General features: G+C 40.3%; 1 protein-coding gene and 1 non-coding gene across 14 annotated transcripts in view; both read right to left on the bottom strand.

The window, feature by feature from the left end:
- Window positions 1-22,345, bottom strand: part of PANK1 (pantothenate kinase 1) — a 111,569-nt gene that overhangs the window by 6,129 nt on the left and 83,095 nt on the right. For 6 of the 13 annotated variants that reach the window (XM_067710053.1, XM_067710051.1, XM_067710052.1 and 3 more), the window contains 4 exons: window positions 21,560-21,912; window positions 12,686-12,939; window positions 7,501-7,677; window positions 6,871-6,994 (listed from right to left, as the gene is read on the bottom strand). In XM_067710053.1, the coding sequence (XP_067566154.1) occupies window positions 6,871-6,994; window positions 7,501-7,677; window positions 12,686-12,939; window positions 21,560-21,895 (891 nt within the window). In that variant the 5' untranslated portion in view covers window positions 21,896-21,912. Of the gene's footprint in view, window positions 1-6,870; window positions 6,995-7,500; window positions 7,678-12,685; window positions 12,940-14,667; window positions 14,684-21,559; window positions 21,913-22,345 lie in introns of those variants that run through there. The other 7 variants (XM_067710057.1, XM_067710055.1, XM_067710056.1 and 4 more) reach the window with 3 other exon arrangements.
- Window positions 14,778-14,885, bottom strand: LOC137209519 (U6 spliceosomal RNA). The gene has a single exon (XR_010936075.1). It is a non-coding gene; the product is annotated as a U6 spliceosomal RNA (small nuclear RNA).

Genomic DNA, 22,345 nt, shown 5'->3' with positions numbered 1-22,345 from the left:
TTTTTTTTCTTTTTTCCTCTTTTAGATTGGGGTTCTGTTTCACCTTGTATATTTTCATTTTTTCTAACAGTTCTTTTATTTTTGGAATTTTATTTTGTTCTTTATACTTTGTTATTATTCTGCTCCTTTTGGCTTGTTCCCCCTCCTTCTTTTTTTCATTTTTTCTGTGGTGGATTTGTTTTACCTTGTTGCATTTGTTTCAATTATATTTTTATTTTTCCTAATATATTTTTATCTTTCTAATTTTATTTTATTTTTTATTCTTTGTTATTGAACTGCTCCTTTTTTTTCCTCTTTCTTTTTTTTTTTGCCACACCATGTGGCTTGCGGAATCTTGGTTCCCAGGCTGGAGGTTGGGCCTGAGCTCCTGTGGTGGGAGCACCAAGTCCAAACCGCTGGACTAACTGAGAAGCTCAGACCCCAGGGAATATTAATCAGAGTGAGGACTCCCAGAGGTCCTCATTTCACACCAAGACCCAGCTCTACCCAACCACCTGCAAACTCCAGTGTGGACACCTCGGGCCAAACAACCAGTAAGACAGGAATACAGCCACACCAATCAAAAAAAAAAGAAATGACAAAAATATGTTACAGATGAAAGAGCATGGTAAAAACCTACAAGACCAAATAAATGATGAAGTAGGCAACCTACCCGAAAAAGAATTCAGAGTAACAATGATCCAAAATCTCGGAAACAGAGTGGAGAAAATACGAGAAATGTTTAACAAAGATCTAGAAGAACTAAAGAGCAAACAATGATGAACAGCACAATAACTGAAATTAAAAATACTCTAGAAGAAATCACTAGCAGAATAACTGAGGCAGAAGAATGGATGAGTGAGCTGGAAGATAAAATGTTGGGAATAACTGCCAGGGAGCAGAAGAAAGAATGAAAAGAATTGAGGGCAGTCTCAGAGACCTCTGGGACAACATTTAACACACCAACATTCGAATTATAGGGGCCCCAGAAGAAGAAGAGAAAAAGAAAGGGTCTGAGAAAATATTTTAAGACATTATAGTCGAAAACTACCCTAACATGGGAAAGGAAATAGTCAATCAAGTCCAGGAAGTGCAGAGAGTCCCATACAGGATAAACCCAAAGAGAAACATGTTGAGACACATATTAATCAAACTATCAAAAATTAAATACAAAGAAAAATTATTAAAAGCAGCAAGGGAAAAGCAACAAATAACATACAAGGGGAATCACCATAAGGTTAACAGCTGATCTTTCAGCAGAAACTCTGCAAGCCAGAAGGGAGTGGCAGGACATATTTAAAGTGATGAAAGGGAAAAACCTACAACCAAGAAAAAACCTACAACCTTACTCTACCCAACAAGGATCTCATTCAGATTCGACAGAGAAATCAAAAGCTTTACAGACGACCAAAAGCTACGAAAATTCAGCACCACCAAACTAGCTTTAAAACAAATGCTGAAGGAACTTCTCTAAGTGGGAAACACAGGAGAACAAAAAGACTCATAAAAACAAACCCAAATCAATTAAGAAAATGGTAATAGGAACATACATATCGACAATCACCTCAAATGTAAATGGATTAAATGCCCCAACCAAAAGACACAGACTGGCTGAATGGATACAAAAACAAGACCCTTATATATGCTGTCTACAAGAAACCCACTTCAGACCTAGGGACACATACAGACTGAAAGTGAGGGGATGGACAAAGATATTCCATGCAAATGGAAATCACAAGAAGGCTGCAGTAGCAATACTCATATCAGATAAAATAGATTTTAAAATAAAGACTGTTACAAGAGATAAGGAAGGACACTACATAATGATCAAGGGATCAATCCAAGAAGAAGATATAACAACTGTAAATATTTATGCACCCAACATAGGAGCACCTCAATACATAAGGCAATTGACAGTAACACAATAATACTGGGGGATTTTAACACCCCACTTACACCAACAGACACATCATCCAGACAGAAAATAAATAAGGAAACAAAAGCTTTAAGTGACACAATAGACCAGATAGACTTAATAGATATTTTTAGGACATTCCAACTGAAAGTGGAAGAATACACTTTCTTCTCAAGTGCACATGGTACGTTCTCTAGAATAGATCACATCTTGGGTCACAAATCAAGGCTTGGAAAATTTAATAAAATTGAAATTGTATCAAGCATCTTTTCTGACTACAACGCTATAAGATTAGAAATCAATTACAGGAAAAAACAGTAAAAAACACAAGTACATGGAGGCTAAACAGTGCACTGCTAAATAACCAAGAAATCACTGAAGAAATCAAAGAAGAAATAAAAAAAATACCTAGAAACAAATGACAATGAAAACAAAACGATCCAAAACCTATGGAACGCAGCAAAAGCAGTTCTAAGAGGGAAGTTCATAGCAATTCAAGCTCACCTCAAGAAACAAGAAAAATCTCAAATAAACAATCTAACCTTACACCTAAAGCAACTAGGAAAAGAAGAACAAAGAAAACCCAAAGTTAGTAGAAGGAAAGAAATCACAAAATCAGAGCAGAGATAAATGAAATAGAAATGAAGAAAATAATAGCAAACATCGATAAAACTAAAAGTTGGTTTTTTGAGAAGATAAAAAAAGTTGATAACCCTTTAGCCAGGGACTCATCAAGAAAAAAAGGGAGAGGACTCAAATCAATAAAATTAGAAATGAAAAAGGAGAGATTACAACTGACACCACAGAAATACAAAAGATCATAAGAGACTACTACCAGCAACTATATGCCAATAAAATGGACAACCTGGAAGAAATGGACAAATTCTTGGACAAGTACAGCTTTCCAAGATTGAACCAGGAAGAACTGGAAAATATAAACAGACCAATCACAGATAATGAAATTGAAACTGTAATTAAAAATCTTCCAACAAACAGAAGTCCAGGACTAGAGGGCTTCACAGGCGAATTCTATCAAACATTTAGAGAAGCGTTAATATCCATCCTTCTCAAACTCTTCCAAAAAATTGTGGAGTGAGGAATACTCCCAAACTCATTCTATGAGGCCACAATCACCCTGATACCAAAACCAGAGAAAGATATCACCAAAAAAGAAAATTATAGACCAACATCACTGATGGACATAGACACAAAAATCCTCAACAAAATAATAGCAAACAGAATCCAACAACACAGTAAAAGGATCATACACCATGATCAAGTGGGGTTTATCCCAGGGATGCAAGGATTCTTCAGTATACACAAATCAATCAATGTGCTACACCATATTAACAAATTGAAGAATAAAAACCATATGATCCTCTCAATAGATGCAGAAAAAGCTTTTGACAAAATTCAACACCATTTATGATAAAAGCTCTCCAGAAAGTGGGCACAGAGGGAACCTACCTCAACATAATAAAAGCCATATATGACAAACCCACAGCAACATCACTCTCAATGGTGAGAAACTGAAATCATTTCCTCTAAGATCAGGAACAAGACAAGGTTGTCCACTCTCACCACTATTATTCAACATAGTATTGGAAGTCCTAGCCACAGCAGTCAGAGAAGAAAAAGAAATTAAAGGAATCCAAATTGGAAAAGAAGAAGGAAAACTGTCACTGTTTGCAGATGACATGATACTATACATAGAGAGTCCTAAAGATGCTATCAGAAAACTATTACAGCTAATCAATGAATTTGGTAAAGTAGCAGGATACAAAATTAACGCACAGAAATCTCTTGCATTCTTATACACTAACAATGAAAGATCAGAAAGAGAAATTAAGGAAAAAATCCCATTTACCACTGCAACAAAAAGAATAAAATACCTAGGAAAAAACCTACCTAAGGAGGCAAAAGACCTTGTACTCAGAAAATATAAAACACTGATGAAAGAAATCAAAGATAACATAAACAGATGGAGAGATATACCATGCTCCTGGATTGGCAGAATCAATATTGTGAAAATGACTATACTACCAAAAGCAAGCTACAGATTCAATGCAATCCTTGTCAAATTACCAATGGCATTTTTCACAGAACTAGAACAAGAAATTTTACAATTTGTATGGCAACACAAAAGACCGTGAATAGCCAAAGCCATCTTGAGAAAGAAAAACGGAGCTGGAGGAATCAGGCTCCCTGACTTCAGACTATACTACAAAGCTACAGTAATTAAGACAATATGGTACTGGCACAAAAACAGAAATATAGATCAATGGAACACGATAGAAAGCCCAGAGAAAACCTCCACACATACGGTCCCCTTATCTTTGACAAAGGAGGCAAGAATAGACAATGGAGACAGGCTCTTCAGTAAGCGGTGCTGGGAAAACTGGACAGCTACATGTAAAAGAATGAAATTAGAATGATCCCTAACACCATACACAAAAATAAACTAAAAATGGATTAAAGACCTAAATGTAAGGCCAGACACTATCAAACTCTTAGAGGAAAACATAGGAAGAACACTCTATGACATAAATAACAGCAAGATCTTATTTGACCCTCCTCCTAGGGTAATGGAAATAAAAACAAAAATAAACAAATGGGACCTAATGAAATGTAAAAGCTTTTGCGCAGCAAAGGAAACCATAAACAAGATGAAAAGACAACCCTCAGAATGGGAGAAAATATTTGCAAACGAAGCAATTGACAAAGGATTTATCTCCAAAATATACAAGCAGCTCATGCAGCTCAATATCAAAAAAACAAACAACCTAATCCAAAAATGGGTGGAAGCCCTAAATAGACATTTCTCCAAAGAAGACATATGGATGGCCAACAAATACATGAAATGATGCTCAACATCAGTAATCATTAGAGAAATGCAAATCAAAACCACAATGAGGTATCACCTCACACCGGTCAAAATGGCCATCATCAAAAATTCTACAAACAGGGCTTCCCTGGTGGTGCAGTGGTTGAGGGTCCGCCTGCCGATGCAGGGGATGCGGGTTCGTGCCCCGGTCTGGGAAGATCCCACATGCCGCGGAGCGGCTGGGCCCGTGAGCTGTGGCCGCTGGGCCTGCGCGTCCGGAGCCTGTGCTCCACAGCGGGAGAGGCCCGCGTAATGCAAAAAAAAAAAAAAAAAAAAAAAAAAAAAATTCTACAAACAATAAATGCTGGAGAGGGTGTGGAGAAAAGGGAATCCTCCTGCAGTGTTGGTGGGAATGTAAATTGATACAGCCACTATGGAGAACAGTATGGAGGTTCCTTAAAAAACTAAAAATAGAACTACCATATGACCCAGGAATCCCACTACTGGGCATATTCCCTGAGAAAACCATAATTCAAAGTCATGTACCACAATGTTCACTGCAGCACTATTTACAATAGTTAGGACATGGAAGCAACCTAAGTGTCCATCGACAGATGAATGGATAAAGAAGATGTGGCACATATATACAATAGAATATTACTCAGCCATGAAAAGAAACGAAAGTGAGTTACTTGTAGTGAGGTGGATGGACCTAGGGTCTGTCATATAGAGTGAAGTAAGTCAGAAAGAGAAAAACAAATACTGTATGCTAACGCATATATATGGAATTTAAAAAAGTGGTACTGATGAACCTAGTGGCAGGGCAGGAATAAAGATGCAGATGCAGACGTAGAGGACAGACTTGAGGGCACAGGGTGGGAAGGGGAAGCTGGGACGAAGTAAGAGAGTAGCATTGACATATTTACCCTACCAAATGTAAAATGGATGGCTAGTGGGAAGCTTCTGCATAGCACGAGATCAACTTGATGCTTTGTGATGACCTTGAAGGATGGGATAGGGAGGGTGGGAGGGAGGCTCAAGAGGAAGGGGATGTGGGGATATATGTATACATATAGCTGATTCACTTTGTTGTATAGCAGAAACGAACACAACATTGTAAAGCATTTATACTCCAATAAAGATGTGAAAAAAAAAATATTGTGAAAGGAGGATGTCTCTCTTGTAACCCCAGAGTTCAAAGGAAGGGCTGCCATCCACCTATTATAAAGACTGCCTCATAGCCTGTTTAACAGTCCACTATTCAACTAGAAGGGGGTTGGAAAGGGTTTCTGTGGTACCTGTAATGTTCTAATTCTTGATCTGTGTGGTGGGTATTAGGGGGGTGTGTGTGTGTGTGTGTGTGTGTGTGTGTGTGTGAAAATTCGTCAGGCTGTACACTTGTGATTTGAGCCCTCTTCTGTAGGTATGTCATATTTCTCTTAAAATTTATATTAAAAAAAAGTCTACTACTGATGCTACTAGATTCTTTAGTGCTTCTTCTACTATTACCTATTCCATGCCCCCTCTTGTCTTCCTAATACAACTCAGCTGTATTACACACCTACTTTACACATCTTGTATTTCAGAAAAGGGTTCCATTCTTTGCAAAGGAATTTTGCGGTGTTTTAACACATGGTACCAAAGCTTGGTCTGTCATCAGGTCCACCCTTTCTTGTGCCTGGGGCTCTGGCTGGCCCCAGCTGTAGCAAGCTCTCTGTGCTTTGATAGCCCTGTACAATGCTGCTTGAACTCCATGCCACAAGGCAACACTGTAAAGAAGCTGAAAGCAGAGAGAATATCGAATATTGCAAGTGGAATGTTTTACCTGCAATTATTTGCAAGGATGCAGAGAGATTTTCGCCAGCCTTCATTAGGTGTGTGTCCATGAGGTTGGAGAGCTTATGGTATAGATTGTCATTTTTACCATGTTTCCACAGTTAGATGGTTTTGTTTGTCATCATCTAGTGCCTACTTAAAACTAAAACATACTCCTGTCCCTCCCCGCAACACACGCCCCTCATGTCCTACCAGGTGTGACTACGAGGAAGGGCAGGTTTCCTAAGGATCTGTGGTTTTGTGAGGGTCAACAGTTATTGCACTGCCAAACGATGTTTATGAATGACACATGGCTTTCCCTAGGTTAAGGCCTTACCTCATTCAATGCACACATCCGAGCAATGGAGCCAATGTTGTTGGTGATGGTGACCAGGGTGGCTCGGGCGAGGTCTTCCTTGCTGATGGAATCTCGCTTTTCCTTACTCATCATGTTGCCAAAGCTATGTTGGAAATAGTAGCGAGAGTGTTCAAAATCATCCTTAGGCAGGCCCCATGCTTCCACCAAAGTACTGTGGAAAGCTTTATGAATAACTCTGATTGAGCTCAAATGACCTGATTTGGCTACCATGGTTTACAAGCAGACAGGGTTACGGTATGAATGGTTGGCTGCCCTTTTCTTAATAGGGACAAAGTAGCATGGCTATTAACGGGGGGAAAAAAAAAATTTAAATGCCTCTAGATATCTGGACAAGAATGGAACGGGGGAAACTGTTGCAGTTTTCCAGAACCTTCTTTCAAAGCTGCCTTATTTTAAGCACAAGCAACAAGAGCTAAACAACTCAGTGCTTCATCAAGGGCAGGAGATCAAGTCTGAGTTCCAATACCATAGATCCTTGCACCAGGCTGGTGGGTTGACATTTAAAAAAAACAACAACTAAATGAACAGCCAGGGTGGAGAGGTTGCCTTGTGTTTAATCGCTACTGCTCCTAGCTACTTAGTCTCTACCTTGATGCTACCGCAGATCCTTGAAGGCCAAATCGTTCATAGTCTCCTCCGTAAATGTCCTTCACCAGCTTATCAACATTGGTGCTGTCGCCTTTAGCTGCCATTTCCAGAGCTTCTTCAAAGGTCTCACAACCAGTCAGCAAGCAACATAGGCCTAGGAATGTTCCACCTCCAAGACTGAAGGAACAATAAGGTTTATTTTTTAAGTTTTACTTTAAGAGATGCCCATCCAAGTCCCCAACTACATCAATATCACTAATATGGGTTAATAAGAACAGAAGAAAAACAAAGGGGCACTTGAATCAAAGTGCTGGGTGAAAAAGAGCTTTAGGGTAGATTGGATAAAAAAAGAGGGCAGAGACTAAAAGAAACATCAAGGAAAACTCGCCCTGAAGTTTAAGAACAAAACCAGAGAAAGACTCTCACTGATTTCCGTTGTGAGACCTTGAACTAGCCACTGACCTAAGTGCTTCATGCAATCTTCCCACCTATAAAATGGGGCCAAATCATGATCTATCTCCCTTATTTGCGTGGTCTGAAAGCAGCAAATAACCAGAGAAATGACCTCTATTAAAAAGAAAAAATACAAACATATGTAGCTAAACAAATACTTAGAAAAAGAAACTGTGTGTACCTGAAGCACAGTTCATATCTATAGAGACAAACTCTGTGGTGACAAAACTGAACTGGGATGCTGCGCGGAATAGCTGGCCCCCAAGCTGTATCTTTCATCTGACCTTGCTTCTCTAGCAGAAATAATTTCATTTAAGCTCCTCAAAAATTTCAAAAAGGAAACCACCGATGGATCTCATATTGGATTTTTTTCTAGTAAACTCTAGAAAAGGTTATTAGTACTTTACTTACCACCCAATAGTCAAAGAATAGTAACAAAGATCTTAAAATGGTTTCAATGCTCAAACCATGTTTTAAAAGCTTTCAGTTGTTTGGGGGAAAATTCTTCTAAAATAGTCTTTTGAGAAAAAATTAGAAACCAATTATGATAGTTGAAAGTGAACTCAATTGTGTATTAATATCAAAGTTACCTGAGGGGAAGTAAAGCAGATTCAGAGTAAAGCTGTCACCAGTGAGCTCCTGGCAGGAAAGAGCACTGATATGGCCATGAATGGGCCTTACTCTTTACCTACTAGACAGAAGAGCAAATGCACATCAATTTGTTCTGAAGCCTCAAGAGCTGCTAGCCCTGGGAATTCCACATGTGTTTGGCTACCGGCTTTTAAGAGAAAATTCAAGTTGAGATCGAGGTTATTTTTAAAACTTAAATTTGAAAAAAGAAAATTTAGGGTAAATTATACTGACTGTCAATAACTGTTACCAAGAAGGCACCAGATTATAGACACACGGTTCTTTAAATCACATCTAAGGACTAACTGTGATATTTCTTAAATAGTGATTCTTACAAAAATACATACTTGATTGAAATGATGGGTCCTCGTGGAAAATTAGGTAGCTGGGCACAAGTCACCGTATCCAAACTGTAGGTGCAGTACCACAGGACAAAAAGAGCTCTGTGGGCATTATTGCCTTGACACCTCAGTCACAGTAGAAAGTTTGGATTCCCTCTAAGAAAGTTTGTCTTCATTTACATTTAACAGGGCACCTCATGCGACGTCGTTAGTTTCAGTCTACCCTAGAAAGCTAGCGTGGTTTAATGGGAACGCTTTTTGGTTTGCGTGTCATCTGAATTTGCCTTGTTTTCTCTCTTTATATTCTTCTAAAAGGCTTGGCTCACATTTCTAGTTCCTACCTTTCATCCACACTAATAACCTTTCTTTGAATATCAGGTATTTGGATTCATCAAGGTGTTCAACAACCAACTCCAAACATAGGCACCTGAAGACACTGGCTGACTTAGAAAGAAGGCAACTCATCATCTGATGTGTTGGTATGAGTGAAAAAGGACATGCGCTTTGTATGACTGGAAAGTGACAGGTGACTCCAGACAGAATCGGAGTTGAATGGAGAAAGCGAGCATGGATTGGCACAGCTGGAGTACTGCAGATAGGAGGAAAGAATGCACGGTTGCAGAAGAGCACTTTATTGACCTCCTTAACCTGCTAACCACTCTCTAGTCTAGTGATTCTCTCATAATCAGATACATGTTTGTTTCAGCAGACACACAGCAAGATTCTCAGCAAATCAGAGACCAAAACATCATTTTTTTAAAAAAACCCAACCAACTTGTAGTGAGGAATTTTCGGAAGAAGTAGAAGAATCCAATTACTTAATTATCCATGCCCTTAAAACTGATTCCAAAAGAATGAAATGAGCTGCACTGTTCGTTTCACTGAAGTTTTAAAATTCTTTTCATTCCTCTTTTAATAGATTACACATTCTAACAATGTTAGCTGTTAAGTTCTGTTTTTTCAGTTGACTTCTATAATAAAATTGGAGTTGGTCAACAGAAATGTTGCTACTAATCTAGGATGCAGTAAAGGTACAGATAACACTGAAACAAACCATTTAAAATCACATGCTTAAAAGAAAACGGATATCCTGTAACGATGTGGCTTCCTAAAAATAAAAATGCTGAATGGGAAAATAGGGTATATGAGAATAACAAAAAACCTAGAGTTATAGCTATCACAGTAGGAGTAACAAAATTAAAACTGAAGCCTTTGCTTAAATCAGTGATTCCCAAAGTGTATTCCACACACGGATGTTCACTGCTGACCAAAATACAGGCACACCTCATTTTCCTGTGCTGCCCTTTATTACGCTTTGCAGATATTGCATTTTTTACAAATTGAAGGTTTGCAGCAATCCTGCATCCGCAAGTCTATCGGTGCCATTTTTCCAACAACATTTGCTCACTTTGTGTCTCTGTGTCACATTTTGGGTAATTCTCCCAATATTTCAAATTTTAAAATTATTATTCTATTTGTTATGGTGATCTGTGATGTTTGGTGCTACTATCAATAAGGATTATTACCCACCGAAGGCTCAGATGATGGTTAGCATTTTTTAGCAATAACATTTTTTAATAAAGGCATATACGTTTTTAAAACATAATTCTAGTGCACACTTAATAGACTACAGTACAGTGTAAACACAACATTTATATGCACTGAGAAACCAAAAAATTTGTGATTCGCCTTATGGCGATACTCGCTTATTGCGGAGGTCTGGAATGGAACCTGCAGTATTTCCGAGGTATGCCTCTAGTTTAGATCAGTGGTTTTCTAACTTGGATCAAAAAAAACCTTTGGCAGAACAACTCTGGTCGGACAAGATCTGGGGCCCAGAGACTTGATATTTCATTCCCCTCCCCCACCTGTGGCAGCCCCAGAAAGGGCTCTCTAGGAACCTTCATTCTCCTGTAGCACCTTTCCACAACTACTGGTTAAAGAGAGCTTGTAAGGAAGCTGGGGCACCCACACAGGATTTGTTGATGTTGCGAATCAGTGATCATTAACTGGCATTTACCAGTAACTGGAATGGACAGGCATTATTGCACATGTGACAGATATCAAACGTCACAATTGGGCTTGTTATTCAAAGACAACCCAGATCCTTAGAACCCCCAAGTTTGAGAGAGCGTACCTGTGATATAATTCATGAATTTGTTAAGTGTTAATGAACAAAATTATAAATATCTCTAATTCTGGAAAATGTTTAGCTTGTTGTTACCTTGAGACTAGCTGTACCAATTCAATGGCTCCTTTGGGGAAGCAGTTTGTAGTTTCTTAAAAATTATACCTTAAAAATTATACCTTTCTCAGGAGATCACTCTCTCAAGGTAAAACCAGCTCAGCCGAATTCTTCGTTTGTCTCGGACAGTTCTGACCGTCCTAATGAGGCCATGGGGCCCGTTGTGATTCTCATGTGAGCAAGTAAGGTTAGTGCTGTATTGTCAGTGAGAAAATGTATTGACTAGCGGCAATTAACGTACACACCAAAGCCTATATTCCGGACACAAGCAGGATCAGTCAGAATGTGTGGTTTCTTAACACCGCTAACTGTTAACATTTGGGGCCTGATACTTTTTGCTGTGGGGGACTGACCAATGCACTATAGGATATTTAGCAGCGTCCCTAACCTCTGGTCACTAGATGCCATTATCATTGCACCTCCAGTTGTGACAACCAAAAAATGTCTCCAGACGTTGCCAAACGTCCCCTGGGGGCCTCAATCTTCCCTTCCCCAGTGGTGAACCACTGATGTCTGCAGAACCCATCACAAGTCATGTCAATACAGGAGAAAAGCAGTGCTCTCCTCCTAACGGGTGAGTAGAACTGCAGAATTTCAGTACTGGAAAAGCTTGTAGAAACTAAGAAACAACTCACTCACTTCATGGCACAAACAAGGAAACTGAGGCCCAGAGAAGTTACGTGATATCTTCATCTATCAAAAACAAGGGTTTCAATACCATGTTTCAAAGCACACAACACTAGTTCCTTAAGTTGTTCTTCCAAAACTGGGCTCTGTGTTCCAATAAGTTGAAGAAACACTTCATACCAAATCTTCTTATAAGTAAGGAAAACCTGTTTAATTTTGTTTATACTACAATTTCTCAAAGACTTCTGACCCTGGGTCTTTTTCCCGTGTTGAATCCCCATTAACAGGAAGCTGAGCCCACGTGCCCTTGGGGAGTGTGTACATTAAGAAACATGGTACTCTGCTCTGCTCTAGTTGCAGGGCTGTTTTCCCGTCCACTGCACTCCCAAATTCCCTGTGAGGTGTGCTGACTATTCCAGTTTGCAGCTGGAGCATTTACCTGAGGGTAAAAAACACTCTTTGTAAACCCAATCTGGCTCACTGATTGGAACGACTATTTCAAGCAATTCTTCCTGTGCTAGGCACCAAGGTACTTCCAGAAAGAAGCCCTCTTTGACCATCCCAAGCAACCTTCCACCTGGATTCTACTGTGTGTGTGGTCCCTGCCATTCACCTGGCACTTAATATGTCTGCCTTTGGGAAAATTTCTGCTATGTGCAACACTTTTTCCCACAACCTCACCAGTTTCCAACCAAGGCTGTGTTTTATTAACCTTTCTATAAATCACCCTGTGTAACATATCCAATAGATCGTTTTTGGTTGGCTGAGGAGGGTAAGATCTTTCTTTTAAAAATGTATTAAATATAAATAACCTTTTCAGAAAGTGGTCTTCAAGGAAGAGGCCTGGGTTTAAGCACAAAAAGGTTCTTCTAGTGGAAACCACGTTTACCTGGTCCCTGTAACTCTCTTATAGTTGTCCTTGGAGTACACTGCTAGGATGCTGACACCTGAGCCCATGTTCACCAGCAACATAGGGTACGGGTTATCCAGACAGTACGGCCTTTTTTGACACAATTCGGGATTTGTGGGATTTTCAAAATAGTAACATTCCGGCTTGCCGTTGAAGCCAACAGAGTCAACGTAAAGCAGGCCCTGAATCAGACAGTCCAGTTCGTCCAGTTTGTGGAGCTGAAGGTCAGCAATCTGAAAGAGAAGGAACCCTTGTGAGAGAGACCACTACCACCTCAGGGGAAGCCCCCGGAAGCTTTCAGCTGAACTTAACATGTGTCATGAACAGGAAAAGCATGGAAACATCCTTCAAGCACCACGCTGTGAAATCTTGTTGAGAACCAGTCATTCCACTGGAAAGGCAGCCTTTACCGGATGTCGTGTCTACTCACGGTGCCTGCTGAGAGATAGGACCCTACCTGATAGCTGGCAAGGAAGCCACTAGCACGTGGGGTAGGCAGAAGGGTTGCCCCTGAAAGTTACGTCCATGTCCTAATTTTCAGAACCTGTGAATGCTGCCTTATTTGGAAAAAGGGTCTTTGCAGGTGTGATTCAGTGAAGAATCTTGAGATGCAGAGGGCATCCTGGGTTATCTGGGTGGGCTCTAAGTCCACTGACAGTTTCCTTACGAGACACAGGAAAGATCTGACAGACACAGAGGAGAAGGCCGTGTAAAGACGCGAGGCAGAGCCTGGAGAACTGCACCACAGGCCAAGGAAGGCCGATGGCCACCAGACGCTGGGAGAGGCAGAGAATGGATTCTGCCCAGGAGTCTCTGAAGGAAGTGTGGTCCTGCCAACACCTTGATTTCGGCCCTCTGGCCTCCAGAATTATGACTGAGTAAATTTCCGTTGTTTTAAGCTGCTAGGTTTGTGGTAATTTGTCAGAGCAGTCACAGGACTGTTAGAGCACTCACCCAGCATACCTCAGGGTGAGGCAAGTGAGAAATGTTCTGAAAGCAGAAAGGCTCCTACACTTCTTGGCAGGATACGGAGTCCTGAGGGAGGCATGTGAGCCTGGGAGCTGGGGACAATCTCCTCTGAGCCCACACAGCCCAACTCTCCTTTTCCCAAGCCTGGGCTTTGGAGTTCGACAGACCTGGCTTTGAAAGCTATAACTCCCACTCTTACCTAATTGAGGGATGTGGGGCAAGTTACTTAACTTCTCAAGTCTCAGTTTCCTCCTCTGTAAAATGGGAATAATACCCACAGTGCAGTATTGTGAAGGTTACATGATAATAATATATGTAAAATGTTAACACAGGGCTTAGCAAGTGCAAAGGACTCAAAAAATATTGACTCTTTTATTAATAGCTGAGGTGGTCCCAGAGTGTCCTTTCATGCTCCTATGAAACAAAAATTCCTATTCTCCTAGGTACGGGGGAAAAAAGTAAAGGGGAATAAGCTGGCTGAGGGCTAGCCTTAGCAGAGGATGGGTACTTTGCATCCTCAAAAGTTTATTCACGATCCTCAAGAGTGATATTACTGCTGGTCCAAAAAAAAAAAAAAGAATCTAACATTCACCAACATGAAACTGAGCCAATGATGGAAGATCATTTTTAAGTTCTAATTTAAATTAAAAAAATCTCTTTAAGAAAATAATAACTGGTACTTATATTTACTATATGCCACGCACCTGTACTAGATCATTTAATTCTCACAAAAACCCTATGAGGAGGTATTGTTATCCTAACTCTATGGTTAAGGCTCATAGAGCTTAAGTAATTTTCCCTAAGTGATACAACTAGCAAACGCCTCCTGATAACGCGCTGTTCTTCTCTTGTCTTCATTCATAATGAGTCCTGCTTCTGGGATCTGGAAACCACCTACACAACTACTATACTTAGATATTTTGCCCCAAAAGCATCATCTTCATTATAAAAGTTAACAGCTAGAAGAAAACTTTTGACTTTTTATCACTCACCTGAATGTCCCATTCAACAAAAATCCACTGAAGCTATACCTGCAGAGCAGAATTAGTTAGAATAGGTTACCAGCAAGGTGGTAGACGTTTTGGGTTTTTTTAACATCTTTAAAAATATGGAACGCTTCACAAATTTGCGTGTCATCCTTGCGCAGGGGCCATGCTAATCTTCTCTGTATCGTTCCAATTTTTAGTATATGTGCCGCCGAAACGAGCACTAGACGTTTTCTTGATACGCAGAAACAATCGTTCTAAATGACACTTGGTGATAAAGTTCATCTATCTCATGAGTGATTTTGAACATTTCATTTTTCACCAAGTGGAACTTTTGGGTGAGATGCATGTCATGATTCACGTGTTCAGGGGGTAATACTATAGGTATAAGGCTATCTGGAGACCTAAACACTCTAGTGACACAGCCGTGTAAACGCTACCTCCTCATCCTCCGGGATTCCCTGGCCCTATCAACGTCTTCCAACGCGCTCACAGCGTGGGTCACATTCTGGCTCGTTTTTGGTTCAGTGGGTGCCCCTGAGCACCACGCTCAAAGGCCTGTCCATAATAATGGCTTAATAAATGTTTCTTAAATGGAACAGGGAAAACTGTCCCCTCCTGGATCACCACAAACTGAAAAGTAGCGATTTCATCACCCAGTCTTGGGGCCATAGGTCCACCTGCTTAAAAATTAATCGGAGGTCCATCAACAATATTGACAGCAGTGCCCAGAACCAACATCACAAACACGAACAGTGACACCGTCTGTTCAGGGGACATCCTGAAACTATGTTCGGGAAAAAGAAACACCTGTCAGGGCAAGTAAACAGAGCACGTAGCTTTGCTCTGAAGGGAAAGATCTCACCTTTCCCCTCAAAATCACTTTCAAATAAAGTGCTAGCAGCAAACGAACATCTCTTCTATAACATTTCACTGAGGGATGGATATTTCTGAAGCCTGAGGTCATGCATCCCCAAACAGGGAAACAGAAATATTAGTCGCTTTCATGGAGACCTATGGAGACCTCCCTCAAAGGTCTTTTCCATCCAGGAATACAGACAGGCTCCCAAGTGTAAGCGATGAGTCAAATCATTACTTGGACAGGATGTTCAGATCCCAGCTATGGAGAAACACTCTTTCTTTGGGTTTAGTTTTCTTTATACCAGGGTAACAAAAGCAAATGCTGCAGGAGCCAATAGAGGAGTGAAGTTCCTTGACTAAATGTTAAAGTAACAGAATGATGGGGATTGTGGCCCACAGACAATCCACACGTATTTAAAATTCACTGCAGCCCGTTGTTGCCATGTGGTAATAAGGGCTTAATGTTGCCAAATGATTCTATTTCTCAAGAGCTGGAAACCCAGATTTTTATGTGAAAACTTCCAATTTTTAAACGCTGGCAGCTAGTTTTAAATTAAAAAAAAAAAAAACCATCAGATCCAGCAAACATGCAGATGAAGCTTCAGCTAATGTGAACATAACCTTGTCACCAAGGCGTGCTGGTAAATGTTTAACAACCAGCTCTCTGGGAGCAAATGCCCTGGTTTATAGCATTTACCAATTTCCATGGTATAATCACTCCCACCATAGCCAACTTCAAGCTACCAACACGATGTCACTAAACACAGCGTTGGGAAGACACAATGCGCTCTCATGCACACAATGGGCTCTCGTGAACCAGTAGGAGCTGATTTCAGCACCCCACTGCTTGTGACTCTCCTGAGCACTTTTGGAAAGTATGAGTTCTGCCAATTCCTAAATCATTAAGCTTAAACTATTCCCCAAACTTAACACCAACAAACCAAACTTGCCCTAAGACTCAAACTCTGTAAATAACGGAAGTAGGGGAAGAAATAAAGTAAAAAAAGTAATTTTTTTTTCAAACTACTACTATGATAAACTAACTTTGCTTTGCCTAGTCCCAAAGTCACCCAAGCAAGCATGGGTGCAGTGGGGTTCTCAAATTTTAGGTGCCATCAGAATCACCTGGGGGGCTTGTTAAATCACAGATCGCTGGGTCCCACTCCCAGAGTTTCTGATTGCATGTCTAACAATATCGCCAGGTGATGCTGACGCTGTTAGTCCTAGGACCACAGAGACTTTGGAGCTGAAGAGCTGGGATTAATGCATGACCCCACTCCAGTACGGTGACAACAGGCCTTCAATAAAATCACATACTCTCCCCAATAGCAGCTGTCTTGGCTAACCTGCAGGGCTGTTTTCAAGAATCCAGTGAGATGGCTGTGTGAACATGCTTTGGAAACATGAGTTATACATGCATTTTATATAAGAAGTAAAATAATTCAGGTCTTCTTATCTCAAGTTGAAATACATTTGGAAACATCATTTCCAAACCGAAAACTCTAATTTCTCAAAGGAATTCAGTGATTCCCTGTATGATGAAATTAGAAAAAGTATGGATTCTAAACACATGTTCAGGATACAACTCTAAGAGGTTCTCCTTATGTGCTTCAGTCTGTCCAAAATAAATACTATTACATATAAGATGGCTAAACAACAAGGTCCTACTGTATAGCACAGGGAACTATATTCAATACCCTGTGATAAACCATAATGGAAAAGAATATGAAAAAGAATGTATATATATGTATAACTGAATCACTCTGCTGTATAGCAGAAATTAATGCAACATTGTAAATCAACTAGACTTCAATAAGATAAACTTAAAAAGTAACTAAATAAATAGCTGAGTAAATAAATCTGGTAAAAACCATCCCAGGAGGTCCCATACCTACTCTCTATGGACCTACCCCAAACCAGTCCCATCACTCTCCTGTGCTTGAGAAATGAGTCACCAAATCGTTTTGCACAAAATGAATAAAATACGCATCTGTGTGATACCCCACACTTCCCAAGGTGCTTTTGCTGACCCTGGCTCCATAAATCATAATGGAAGTGGCAGAAAAGGTTATCTTACTAAACCAAGAACAATTTGCATATAAAATGGTTGACTCTGAATTATAAATTACACTCGGGGCTCTTTTCTCCTCACACAGGACAGCTAACTGAGACCTGAGAGAGAGAGAAATTTCAAATGTGTTCCGTGAGTGAGAAAAATAACAAAACCTCAAAGATGGCTTCTTCCTCCTGGCACCCAGTGATAAAAGGGGTACACGAATGGCCAAAAGGGTCGAGCCAGAATGAAGTGTAGGATGACGGTATCTACAAAGCTTATGCTCCTGCAATATCACAAATCAGTTCCTGGATTAATAATAGGAACCCAGCTAATAATGAATGGTCTACTTAGATTTAGAATTTCACACATCCACAATTACCTTATTATCCCCTCCTGATGACTTTTCCACCATTATTAACTTTTTTCGGTTGTGTCCTTGGAGATTTCTGGCTTAATGAAGGCCAATTCTTAAGTCCTCACACCTTGAAAAAAATGTAGTGAAACTATAAGAGAATCTTTTACTGTTCCCTAAATCTCATGTAAACCCAGTAAGATTGTTGTTATATCCTGCTTGTTTAGACGGTAGGTATTTGTTTTCTTCTAAAAAATGAAAAGAGTCACTTCTAACTTCTAATAAATGTTAGTCTTGAACCGAACAAAACTTACAAGGAAAAGTATCTCTTGTAATGAAGAGCTAAGTGGACAAAAGGGATGACTTTTCTCTAAAAATTTTCTATCATTAGAATACTTTGCATTCTAAATAGGACTCCTGTTGAAGTTGGGAAGTGTCCTTGTGGATGAAAATATTAGATTTGGTACATAAAATATTCTGGTAGGTTATTTAAAACAACACTCGCAGAACATAGACAGTGGGGAGAAACACAAAGTTCGATGAACTCTACAGGATTAAGTGCCCTGATATACAACCACATGGGAGCCTCCCCTTTGAGAACCACTCTCTCAAATTGTAGGATTCTTCACTGGCCTACCAATCTCTTGGAGCATATGTTGTTTAAGTTTGTCTTTTGTGTTCCATTTTGTTGAATCATTAATTTTGAAGGCAAACTTTTGCCAGGCAGAAATTTGTTTGTGACAGTGATCCTAAAATGTTGAAGGAAGGAAGGAGAGAGGGAGGGAGGGAGGGAGGGAGGAAGGAAGGAAGAGGGGAAAGGAAGAAGGAGGAAGGAAAAAAAGAAAGAAAAAGGAAGAAAGAAATGCAGCTTTGTTCAACTGGAAGTATTCTACACAGGGGTCTAGTTTAATGCTTGTCTCGTGGCTTTGTAACTCTTTCTTGTACATTCTAAAATTGATGAAGACTAATTAACATTATCTAAGGATTTAAATACATTTACTATATATGAAAAGGACACAGTCATCAGACATAACAATTGCTAACTATTCAGGGTCGGCTGAACATCATTTAGATAGCCCTAGTTACTCGGGTTTTTAAAATACATGTCTGCAAACTTGTATTATGCTCAAAAGAGTGATTTTATATAACAACGACAGGACTTTACAGCTATGTATATACACTGCTTTATTATTTGTCAGATTGTTTACTACATAGTATAGTAGTATGTATTGATCCTTTACAACTTAGTGTGCACCTTCAATTTCCCATTCTGGAAAGGGAAGAGCTTGGATACATTACACCTGAGGGCCTTAGCACTTACTAACCCTAACTCTTCCCCATACCAGCCTGGTTTGCTCTATTTCTTCTTCGGGTTCCTACTCCAAAGTTACCTCATCACACAAAGACCTGTCCAGCACTTCCTATCCCCCTTACCTATTTATTTTCCCCACTTATTGCCATTTGATATACTCCATAATCACTTTTTTGATTATTGACCATCTCCCTGCACTAGAATATAAGCTCCAGGAAGGCAGGGGCTTTGTTTTGTTCATAACAGTATTTGTTGCATTGATAGAGTATGATAAATACTTGTTGAATGAGAATGAATGCTTAGGAAAGAGAGTGATAAAACCTATTCATCCTCACAAACTTTGGAAGGATCAGGGCATATCACTTACTGACAGACGGGCTACAGGAAGAGATCTGTCTTCAATTGTCTTCACTTTGGCCAAGACTGAGCATGGAAATAGAAGGCAGGCTATATAATACTTTCTTTTATAGATGGCCAGGCTGTTAGGCAAATACTCCAAACTTGCTCCCTGCACCAGTCTGTTCATTAGGCTCCAGAAACCTCCTGAAGGAGCAGAGGCTTCTTTATCTTGGCCGTAATAAGATATGACCTTTCTCAGTTCAGAAACTTGAGAAACACACTTGCTCGTGGCCAACACAGATTGAGTAACTTTCTGGAATCCAGGGCACTACCCAAGAGGAGGGACGGAGACTTTGATGGAGTTTGCTTAAATGTCCCAGGTCACCTTGGTACACTTCAGGCTCCCTAGTGGAGATGGACACAGAGGACATCCTTGAGGGACCTGGGGAGCTCACAGCGCTAGGGGTGGGTCAGCACTTCCTGAATCAGAATTGAGCCGACACCCAGCTCTCACCTAGGGGACGGTATTTAGCGCCTCTTCATCTCTCTTTAGCTTTAGTTTCCTTATCCGCCTAAACACCTTACTGCCACTTTCTGAAAATGATGTAACTGAGGCACACAGGAGGGACGTGTCTTGCCCAGTCACCCAGCTAGTTAAATGCAGAAACAGCACTAGAATTCAGGATCAGTGCTTTTTCATTTATGAATTTGAACTTAATTTTCATGGCCCTGGATCTCAACTTTCTCAGTTTCAAAACTCTTCAATCATTGGGTCCCTTTAGTGGGAAAAAGATCCCATGGATCTTTTAAGTAAGTGGCAGTGTCAGATCCTGCTGGCGAGGGCGAGGGGACACAGGAGGAAAAGCCAAAACCTGAATATAATCAATCTGACTTAATATAATGCTCTAGGGCTCTATTGCCAGCTCTTGTAGAAACCACTTATCAATGAGATAAATGATGTTACTTTTGATGATGCAAAGAAAATTTGCAATTATAGCTTTATTAAGTACCATGAATAATGCATTGATTTATTATTTTATTCATGAATGATAAACTTTCTGGCGAGACTAATCCCCACATCTTCCAACCCTTCCTTCTCCTATGTTCAATCACTACTGTGAATTGAATTTTCTTTATTTTCTCTATCTATTGTTTCTCTTTCTTCTCATTTTATTCCCTGTGAGATGAAGCTAGACAGTATAGAGATTATCTTGACTGTAGAAATGGGGAAATTGGAACACATAGGTGTTAGGGATTGCTTAACAAAGAGAAAGTTAGGACTCCAGGTCACCCATCCATCTCTTCCACTTAGCCAACTTTGTCAAGTCTAAAGAAGCAACACTGCCAGTCAGGATATAGTATTATTCTTATTATGCAGAGCCATACTCGCTAAATCACGTTCACCAATAAAGCAATTCACCTCCGAATAACGTCAAAGATTTCATTTTTGTTTGTGAGCAAAACTTCTGAAGGACATTCATAAAACACAAATGATACAGAGCAAACGGGTAGAAAGAAGTAATCATTTTTAGTAAGATGCATAGAAAGCCTTTCCTGCAGGCCTCAGTCTATGTATCTATGAAACTGGCACAACGATTATGGTTTTCATGAAACATAAGAGTCTGGAAAACTAAAATACTTCAGAAGGGGATTTACATCACCTTGTCTTTGGCATATTGTGCAGAAGTAATTGTAACAAAAATGATGAGGACGGCCAATAGGTATTGAGCACTAAGTGCTGGGTACATGTTATCTCATTCAATCCTTCATGTAACAACCCTATGAGGCAGAAACTATTTTTACTCTCCTATAGATGAGGAAACTGAGGCACAGAGGGGTGAAGTAAGCTTGTCCAAAGTCCCAAGCCTAGTGGTCAGGTTCTTCCGTAAGAGATGCCATGATCATGGCCATGGGAGAGGTTTTCTTTCTTTCTCTAAGAGGTGGTTTTGTTGTTTGCAGGGGGGTAAAGCGGACCTACCGTTCTGAAGTCCTCTTCGAACTTAAAAGCCCCGCCTCCCGTGGCACAGAGAGTGGTGTGGAGGCTGGAGAAGTTCTTCTCGCTGCCCATCTGGATGAACCTGTGCATCGCGCAGCTGGGAAAGCGGATGAAATGCAGGTTCCCCTTCCGCCCACACATGGTCAAGTTTTTCAGTTCCAGGTGAACGTCTCGGATCCCGGTTTTCCCGTAAGCCGTGTTCGAAGTCAAATACTTCCTGATGCTCTTCAGGTTCTCCACTTCCTCTTGTTCCTCTTCAGCTGTAATATCCTTCGGTTCAAAGTAGACCAATTTAACCAGCGTCCCACCGATATCCATGCCGAACCACGGGAACGCTAGCGGACAGAAAGACAGAGTGCCCTTGAATTCTGGACAAAGAAATGGGCCGTCTTTGAATAGTCAATAATGAAATGCAGTGGTGTTGCATCTATAGCTGCATTTACCATGCAGTTTACCTGAATTCAACTCTAGGTGCCTAAAGGAGACAGGCGAGGAGAAATTCACACTTTAAATGGTGTCCATGATTCTGCCTACATTTCATTCAGAATCGGCCTCGGAATTGAATATGAGATGAGAATAAGATTCCCTAAGCCAGTCTCAATTGCCACGTGGTTCTCAGGGCTCCAGAAACTCACCAAATAGAGTTAACTCCCATACTTAAAGATACATATTTTGCATACACTCTGGCTCCCAAATGCTATTTTATCAGAATCTCAGCCAAAGAAAACAGTGATCTGTTCTGATGCCAGAGGAAACGCTGGCTATGCT

The sequence above is a fragment of the Pseudorca crassidens genome, chromosome 16 (assembly GCF_039906515.1).
Source record: "Pseudorca crassidens isolate mPseCra1 chromosome 16, mPseCra1.hap1, whole genome shotgun sequence".
Lineage (NCBI taxonomy): Eukaryota > Metazoa > Chordata > Mammalia > Artiodactyla > Delphinidae > Pseudorca > Pseudorca crassidens.
The sequence above is the reverse complement of the archived record's forward strand: the minus strand, read 5'-3'. Positions and strand labels throughout refer to the sequence as shown.